This window comes from Rhinopithecus bieti, unplaced genomic scaffold (assembly GCF_001698545.2).
Source record: "Rhinopithecus bieti isolate Rb0 unplaced genomic scaffold, ASM169854v2 scaffold_32, whole genome shotgun sequence".
Taxonomy (NCBI): Eukaryota; Metazoa; Chordata; class Mammalia; order Primates; family Cercopithecidae; genus Rhinopithecus; species Rhinopithecus bieti.
In genome coordinates, this window is record NW_016802839.1 from 1 (window position 1) to 8887 (window position 8887).

Below are 8887 nucleotides of genomic sequence, written 5' to 3' on the forward strand. Positions count from 1 at the left end.
GTTCTGTTGCCCAGGCTGGAGCGCAGTGGCGCGATCTCGGCTCACTGCAAGCTGCGCCTCCCGGGTTCACCCCATTCTCCTGCCTCAGCCTTCCAAGCAGCTGGGACTACAGGCGCCCGCCACCTCGCCCGGCTCATTTTTTTGTATTTTTAGTAGAGATGGGGCTTCACCGTGTAAGCCAGGACGGTCTTGATCTCCTGACCTCATGATCCACCCACCTCGGCCTCCCAAAGTGCTGGGATTACAGGCGTGAGCCACCGACGGCCAACAAAGTTCTTCCTGTACAGATGACCCAGGAAAGCAGAAGCAGACCCTCCTAGACTACCCTAAATGCCCTGGGGCTCCTTGAAACTGTTCTGAGTAGAATTGGGTAAGCTCTGGGACCTCCTAGAATGCAGACAGTCGGGGGTACCTTGAAACTATTCATGATAAAGAAAAGGGGTGACAAGAAGCTGCCAAGAAGCAAATGCAGCGGGGAGGTGGGGCTTGCATACCGCTCGGTGGGGAGGGGCGCTGGGCCGCCTCTTGCAGAAGGTGCAGGATGAGCTTGTCCCCCGCCAGGGCGCCATAGTGAGCCGCGTCCTGCCCCAGCGCATCGGTGATGCCCGGCTGGGCTCCGCCCTGCAGCAGGACTTCCACTGTTTCGGGGCTGGCCCCCTCACAGGCCAGCATCAGGGCCGTCCTACCAGGGGAGGGGGCTATTGAGGAGATGAGAACATCCTCCAAGCCCCCACGCCCACCTCAGTACCCAGGCCGGGCTGGGAAGAGGAGGCTGGCTAGATCGCTTTACTCAGAGAGGTTAAGAGTCTTGCCCAAGGTCACATGGCATAGGGTGGACCGGCTGGGAGGGGAGATACTCACCTGCCTTGCAGGTCCTGATCATTTGCGGCAGCCCCTTGCTGCAGTAGGAGACGGCACAGGTCTGTGTGACACATCTGAGCTGCTATAATGAGGGGGGTTGCACCTGACTGGTAGGGAGGAGGAGGGATGCGATGGCATGAGAAACTGACCCCTGGGAGGTGCAGAAGCCTATAGAACTGCCCTTGAGTTTTCACCTTGAACTTTCTCAGGCTTTCAAAGGGTGCCTGAAATACTGCCACTTGGTGGGTGGCAGCATACCTCAAGCATAACATCTTCCCCTAAGAGATCCCAGAAGCTTACCCGATCTTGGGGGTTTAGATGTGCCTTAAAGGAGCAGAGCACCTCTGAACAGGAGAGACAGCCACCAGCCACTGCAAAAGAGAAAAGGTTGTCGGGTGTGGTAGCTCAACCCCAGCACCTTGGGAGGCCGAGGCAGGAGGATCGCTTGAACCCAGGAGTTCGAGATCAACCTGGGCCAACATAGCAAGATCCTGTCTCTACAAAAAAAAAAAAAAGCAAAAATTATCTGGGTGTGGTGGTGGCATGTGTCTGTGGAACCAGCTACTCGGGAGGCTGAAGCAGGAGGACTACTTGAGCTCAGGAGTTCAAGGCTGCAGTGAGCCATGATGACACCACTGCACACCAGCCTGGGTGACAAGAGTGAGACCTTGTCTCAAAAACCAAGAAAAGAAAGGAAGAAAAACAAAAGGGGGAAGTGTAGGGGTAGGGTGAGACTTCAACCTTTTCTGGGGACTTTCTGCCTGGGTATGACCCTGCCCCTTTATTTCATGAGAAATTCCCACGTACCCTGGGAGATTTGTAACAAAGGCAAATTTTGCATTTTCCAGATGCAGAAACCGAGGCCCAACCAGGCCTGGGGTCACCCAGTGGGGTCACAGGAAGAGTCAGATCTTGGATCTAGGTCTGCCAACTGCTAGTCCCAAGCACTGTGGTTCCCTCTACTTTCTGTAGAGATGGGGTCTCACTGTGTTGCCCAGGCTGGTCTCAAACTTCTGGGCTCAAGCAATCCTCCTGCCTCGGCCTCCCGAGGGGCTGGGATTACAGGCATGAGACCCACACTACAGGCATGTGCAACCATGCCTGGCTAATTTTTACTTTATTTTGTTTTTTTAGAGACAGGGTCTTGCTATGTTGCCCAGGCTTTTCTTGAACTCCTGGGCTCAGTCTGCTCGCCTTGGCCTCCTGAGTGGCCGGGAGTGTGGGTGTGCACCACCACTCCTGGCTAATTTTCTTTTGGATTTTTTTTATGGAAATGGAATGCCACTATATTGCCCAGGGTGGTCTCAAACTCCTGGGCTCAAGCAATCCTCCTGCCTCTGGCTCCCAAAGGGCTGGGATTATAGGGTGGAGCCACCAATCCCGGCCCCGTTTCTGTATTTATTTATTTATTTGTTTAGAGACAGAGTCTCGCTCTGTGCCCCAGGCTGGAGTACAATGGCGCAATCTCGGCTCACTGAAAGCTCCGCCTCCCGGGTTCACGCCATTCTCCTGCCTCAGCCTCCCGAGTAGCTGGGACTACAGGCGCCTGCCATCGTGCCCGGCTAATTTTTTATATTTCTAGTAGAGACGGGGTTTCACCGTGGTCTCGATCTCCTGACCTTGTGATCCACCCGCCTCGGCCTCCCAAAGTGCTGGGATTACAGGCGTGAGCCACTGCGCCCGGCCTATTTATTTATTTATTTTATTTTTATTTTTATTTTTTGAGACGGAGTCTCCCTCTGCACCCACGCTGGAGTGCAGGGGTGTGATCTTGGATGACTGCAACCTCTGCCTCCTGGGTTCCAGCGATTCTCCTGCCTCAGCCTCCCGAGTAGCTGGGATTATAGACATGAGCCATCACACCTGGCTAATTTTTATATTTTTAGTAGAGACGGGGTTTTGCCATGTTGCCCAGGCTGGGTCTCAAACTCCTGGGCTCAAGCAATCCTCCTACCTCTGTCCCCCATAGCACTGGGATTACAGGCCTGCACCACTGTGCCTGATCTATTTATATTTTTTTTTTTATTTTTTTATTTTTTTATTTTGGTCTATTTATATTTTAAGAGATCCCTCCTACTGCCATTTGCGCAGGACCAGAGTGGAGACAGGGAGGCTCCCCAGGAGGCTGTGCAGCTGAGACAAGAGCACAGTCTCTGGAATCCCTGGGTGTGAATTCCAGCAGGTTGACATACAGTCTATGCACAAAAATCCACTTTTCAGTCAATAAACTCTATTTGGGTACCTGCTGTGTGTCTGAGGGAGTATGAGGTTTTGATTGCTGCAAACCTTATCTACAGCATGTAGAACAGTGCCTGACACACTGTACACAATAACTGTTTTCTGTTGTTGTTTTTTTTGAGATGGAGTCTTGCTCTGTTGCCCAGGCTGCGCAGTGGTGCGATCTCGGCTCACTGAAACCTCCGCCTCCCGGGTTCAAGCGCTTCTCCTGCCTCAGCCTCCCGAGTAGCTGGGACTACAGGCGCGCCACCACACCCGGTTAATTTTTTGTATTTTTAGTAGAGACGGGGTTTCACTGGGTTAGCCAGGATGGTCTCGATCCGCCCGCCTCGGGCCCCCAAAGTGCTGGGATTACAGGCGTGAGCCACAGCGCCTGGCCTTAATTTTTTATTATTAGTAGAGACAGGGTTTCACCATGTTGGCCAGGCTATTCTCAAACTCCTGACCTCCGGTAATCTGCCCGCCTGGGCCTTCCAAAGTGCCCGGTAACTGTTGAATGACAAAAACCAATGGGCTCCTGTATTGTGACCAGAGGCATTGCTGCCACTAGGTGGCAGCACACTCCAACTACAGGGAATTCTCACTCAGGGACTAAAACCCCAAAAGCCCAAATTTATTCTGAGTTTCCAAAAGAACAGATGTTTCGTGAGTCGTCAGCGAAAGCCACGCCTGAATTTCATGGGCACAGTGGACAGATCGGGGGCTGTGGGTTCTGGTTCACATCCGTGGGTCCCTTTCCCTCCCTCTGGGAAGGAGATTGGATTTGGTGATTATGAGGGTGCCAGCTGCCTGAAGCTATGGTTTTCCTGATATCTCCTAGGAGCTCCTCAACGGAAATTAAACCCTAGGGACCTCTCCTCATCCTCACAAAGACCAGGAGTACAACTGGCTGCTCCTTGAGGTCAGATGACCTGGATTCCCTACGACTTATCTGCGGTCAAGTGACAGCCTCGTTAAGCCTCATCTGTGCAATGGGCTAAAAGCCTGCGGTTCAAAGGGTAACTGGGATTTATGATGGGCTCCAGTGCCTGGCATACAGTAGGTAATAAAAAAGGAGGAGAAGGGCTGGCACAGTGGCTCACGCCTGTAACCCCAGCACTTTGGGAGGCCGAGGCGGGCAGATCACCTGAGGTCAGGAGTTCGAGACGAGCCTGGTCAACATGGTGAAACCCCGCCTCTACCAAAAACACAAAAAAATTTTAGGCGGGTGTTGTGGCACAGGCCTGTAATCCCAGCTACTTAGGAGGCTAAGGCAGGAGAATTGCTTGAACCTGGGAGGTGGAGGTTGCAGTGAGCCGAGATTGCACCATTGAACTCCAGTCTGAGCAACAGTGGGAGATTCTATCTCAAAAAAAAAAAAAAAAAAAAAAAANGATGGGGCGAGTCCTTTGAGGCAGAGCCATCCTTCTTGCTGCCTGATTTCTCCAGGACTGCCTTCCCCACCCTGGGCTCTCCTATACTTCAGCCTCGCCCTTCCCTGGTCCCCAAGTGACTCCATTTTCATGAAACTTGGTGAGAAAAGAAAATAGCTGGGAGCTGAGAAGCAGCTGGGAATTTTGGGAGCAGCTGGGAACTCTGCAAGTGTCTGGGTCTAAGAAAGGACCTAGGGCTTGGGGAGAAACAGAGCTCAGGAAATACCTGGCACTGGGAGTATATATACATATATATATTTTTTATTATATGGTGTTTCGCTCTTGTTGCCCAGGCTGGAGCGCAATGGCGTGATCCTGGCTCACTGCAACCTCTGCCTCCTGAGTTCAGAGATTCTCCTGCCTCAGCCTCCCTAGTAGCTGGGATTACAGGCACCTGCCACCAAGCCTGGCTAATTTCTTGTATTTATAGTAGAGACGGGGTTTCACTATGTTGGCCAGGCTGGTCTCGAACTCCTGACCTCAGGCGATCCACCGGTCTCAGCCTCCAAAAGTGCTGGGATTACAGGCTTGAGCCACCACGCCCGGCTCGGGAGTATATCTTAAATAGGAGAAACATGTGGATGGTCTTAGAGTATCTGGTTATCTAGGGAGTAGCTAGGGTTCTGGAGTAAAAGGGGCCAAGGAATATCTAGGATTCACAGAGCATCTGGGGGTTCAAGGAATTGCTGGAACTCAGGAGTAGTAGGGGCCAAGGGAGTAGCTGAGATAAGAAAGTAAATGACCTGCAGTAGTTGCTTCAAGCACTGTGGGTGCCCGTATTTGGCGGCCAGGTGGAGGGCATTGTAACCTGGGGAAGAAAAGAAGATTTACTGGAGCTCCAGCTATTCAAGTAGCTCGCAGCTGCTCCCCAAGCCATGTCAACGACTTGTGATGAGTTTCTGTATCTAGCAAAGTCCCTGAACCCCAGTATTTCTCTCTTTTTTTCCCTACAGACAGCATCTTGCTCTGTCACCCAGGCTAGAGTGCAGTATGATCATAGCTCACTGTAGGCTTGAACACCTAGGCTCAAGCGATCCTCCCGTCTCAGTCTCCCAAGTAGCTGGGACTACAAGCAAGTGCCACCATGTCCGGCTAATGTATTTGTATTTTCTGTAGAGACAGGGGTCTTGCTATGTTGCCCAAGCTGGTCTTGAACTCCTTGGCTCATGCGATCCTCCCACCTTAGCCTCCCAAAGCGCTGGGATTAACAGGCATGAGCCATTGTGCCCCACTGTCAGGTACTTCTCAAAACCATGCTATTCCCTGTACCCAGAGATTCTCCAAGCCATGGCTAGTCTGTATTCCAGACAATCCCATCTCAGCGACTCTCCACACCCACCTATTCCTCAAGCCCTATTGCCTCAGCTACTCCCCATATTCCCAGATACTCTACAGGGTCAACTACACCAAAATTTCAGCTCTGCCCTTCACAACCCACAGTTGCTGTATATGTTCTTCCAATCCATATACCCTTGCTCTTCCATATGCCAACTCTGTCCCTGTTTGATGCTCCACGAATCCCCAGCTACTCCATATACCCTGCCCATCATGCCTGTGGCCCTAAAGCTTCAGATTTGACTGTGTCCCCATGCTAGTTGCCTCCTGAGCCCCAACTAGTCCTTTTGGCCACACATTTTTATCTCAGTTATTCGCCCCAGATCCCCAGTTAAGTCATACATACATACAAGTTCTCCTTGTACCCCAGCTACTCCAAGAGCTCAAGCTACTCCCACAGCTCCAGCTGCTCCCACAACTCCAGCTACTAGTCTAGATCCCAGCTATCCCACATACCTCAGATATTCCCCAAACTCTACTTGTTATTCTCCTGCCCCAGATACTTTGCAAGCTCAGCTACTGTCATGAATCCAGTTCCTCCTCCAAACTCCAAGTAGTTCCCTTCAGTCACTTCCTTGATCTCGGATACTCCCACATCCCAGATACACCTCAAAGCTTAGTTCGTCCAATAGTCCCAGTTATCTCCCAAGCCCCAGGTTCTTCCTCTGCCTCAGTCACTTTCTAGAAACTTCCGCAGGCTGGGCATGGTGCCTTACAACTATAATCTCAACACGTTGGGAGGCTGAGGTGGAAGGATCACTTAGAGCCCAGGAGTTCAAGACCGGCCTGGGCAACACAGGGAGACCACATCTCTACTAAGAATAGAAAATGTAATTGGGCGTGGTGGTGTGCGCCTGTAGTCCTAGCTACTTGGAAGGCTGAGGTTGGAGGATCTCTTGGGCCCCGGAGGTGGAGACTGCAGTGAGCCGCGATCATGCCCATTGCACTCAAGCCTGGGTGACAAAGGGAGACTGTGTCCCTCCCCTAAAAAAAGAAAAAAAAAAAAAAACCAGAAACTTTGCAGCTATCCCCAAGCCCCAGCTACTTCCCTGTGCCAGCTATTTCCCCATCCAACTGAACCAATACCTGAATCGTAGTCACTCCCCATCCACAAGCTGTCCACTCGCTTTGCTCGGTGCCAGCCACAGTCTCTGTCTTTGGCCACCCCATCCTAACATGCCCGTGTGTCTCCCTGGGGCAGGGGAGGGGCACCAGAGGGAGCCTCCCCTTTTCAGCGGGGAACACTGAGGCCTGGAATCAGGGCCTGGCTGGACGCTCAGACTGGGCATCTGGGCTGAGTTCCTCCTCCCTCCCCGGGGCCCAGCTGGCAGTACCTGCCCCGTCCGTGCTCATGACATTGGCACCATGAGCTATCATCACCTCCAGACAGCTGGCCGCACCCCGCATGGCTGCCAGGTGGAATCTGGAAGTGAGAGACAAGGGTTCAGCCAGCAGGTTGCACCCCTCAGCCATCTCTCTCCCGGGTCACGGGCACTCACGCGGACTTGCCCTCGGGGTCTAGCTTCGTGGGCACCAGTCCCTTGCGGGCGATGAGGGTGGCCACTCGAGGTGCATCGTTGTTTTCCACAGCTTGTAGCAGCCTCTCGTCACTCTTGCCCCAGTCTTGACTCTGCAGGGCACACCCAGAGGTGCGTGGGGCAGAGTTGGCCCCTGCCCCTCCCCGCGCCCCTGACAGGGCCTCCAGGCTGTCACCGCCTGCCCCTGGGCACTTGCCTGGCGCCTGCCTCTGGCTGCCGGCTTCGGGATGGGGCAGGGGCCGCAGGGCGGGCAGGAGCCAAGGTCAGTGGGGCTGAGCCGCAGCTGCAGGGGAGGTGGTCCTGGGCGAGGGGTCTTCAGACAGTGTTCCCCAAGCCTGCGACCCCAGCATCTGCCCCAGGCCCATCACCCCAGTTGTCCAACAAAAGCCCACCACCAACATCATCCCCTGAGCAGCCCCTGGCATCTATTTCCAAAAGGTTGTTCCCTGGACCAGGCGTGGGGCTCACGCCTGTAATCCCAGCACTTGGGGAGGCCAAGGTGGGAGGATCGCTTGAGCCCAGGAGTTTGAGACCAACTTGGGCAACACAGTAGGACCCCGTCTCTATAAAAAACAAAAAAAATCAGCAGGGCACGGTGGCTCATGCCTGTAGCTGCTTGGGAGGCTGCGGTGGGAGGATCATTTGAGCCCAGGAATTTTGAGACCAGCCTGGGCAACACAGCAAGACCCCGGTGTACAACAAAAAAAGTTGTCCCACAATTCATCCGTTAGTGAAAACCACCCCTGCAACATCACCCCAGCAAACGGATCCATCAGTCTTTTCCAAACTACCCTCCAAAGTCCCATCTGAACCCCTAAAAGGCCCCTCTAAACGTCTCTCAGGATCATCCTCTGCACTGTTTATCCGCAACTGCCTGAAATGCCACCACTGTCCCCTAAACATCCCGAGGCTTCTCCTCCCAAAACTAGAGCCTGAAATGCATTACAAAATGTCTCCCCGAAATTCCTGAAGTGTTCTGTAAAACCATCCTTCCCAATGAGCCCGTCATGTCCCAAAATATCCTCCAAAACATCCCTCAACTGTTCTTCAAAACTGTTCTCCAAATCATTACCTCTTCGCAAAATCGGCTCTCCCAAAATAGCCTCCAAGTTGTCCCCTCAGTGACCCCATCTGTCTCCAAAATGTTTTCCCAAAACTGCACCCCCCAATGCCCTCTAAACGCTCCTAAATGTCCCCATTTGTTTAAAAGTGTCTTCCAAAATGTGTCCACATGTCTCCCCAAATGTCTCTTCCATCCCCCCAAAAGCTGCCCCAACCTCTGTCCCCTCCCCACCCATCTTTCCCGGGTCTGGAACGAGGGGGTGGTCCAGGTCAGCCGGGGACAGGGAAGAGAGGGGAGAGGAAGTACCCACGACCCGCCCGCTCCCGCGCCCCCTCCCCAGGCCCTACCGCGAAGGAGGCGGCTGCGCACAGACACAGCTGCTTCATGGCGTCCGGGGCACAGGGCGCGGGGGGCGCACGGGGTTCCAGGAGGAGGCGGCG

At 53.4% G+C, this 8887-nt stretch overlaps 1 protein-coding gene across 4 annotated transcripts; it reads right to left on the reverse strand.

The window, feature by feature from the left end:
• Positions 1-315: 315 nt before the first annotated feature.
• LOC108511985 (ankyrin repeat domain-containing protein 24-like) lies at positions 316-8878 on the reverse strand. 4 transcript variants are annotated; one of them, XM_017857572.1, is made up of 8 exons: positions 8795-8878; positions 7581-7667; positions 7346-7476; positions 7181-7269; positions 5255-5319; positions 1162-1232; positions 862-968; positions 316-682 (listed from the first exon to the last, which is right to left on the reverse strand). In XM_017857572.1, the coding sequence occupies exons 1-6, from the start codon at positions 8831-8833 to the stop codon at positions 1176-1178; spliced, it is 468 nt and encodes a 155-aa protein (XP_017713061.1). In that variant the 5' UTR covers positions 8834-8878; the 3' UTR covers positions 316-682; positions 862-968; positions 1162-1175. The 4 variants fall into 4 exon arrangements, with proteins under 4 accessions (XP_017713061.1, XP_017719864.1, XP_017705952.1 ...); XM_017864375.1 differs by lacking the exons at positions 316-682; positions 862-968; positions 1162-1232 and adding an exon at positions 4504-4607; XM_017850463.1 differs by lacking the exons at positions 316-682; positions 862-968; positions 1162-1232 and having other exon boundaries at positions 5016-5319.
• Positions 8879-8887: the final 9 nt, after the last annotated feature.

Bases quoted from the DNA above. Each gene is read 5' to 3' on its own strand.
- LOC108511985 (XM_017850463.1), bottom strand. From the start codon at position 8,833: ATGAAGCAGCTGTGTCTGTGCGCAGCCGCCTCCTTCGCG. The intron at 7,668-8,794 runs GTAGGGCCTGGG...CCTCCCCTGCAG, and splicing joins GCGCAGCCGCCTCCTTCGCG to CTGCGGCTCAGCCCCACTGA. The intron at 7,270-7,345 runs GTGAGTGCCCGT...TCTCACTTCCAG, and splicing joins GACCCCGAGGGCAAGTCCGC to ATTCCACCTGGCAGCCATGC.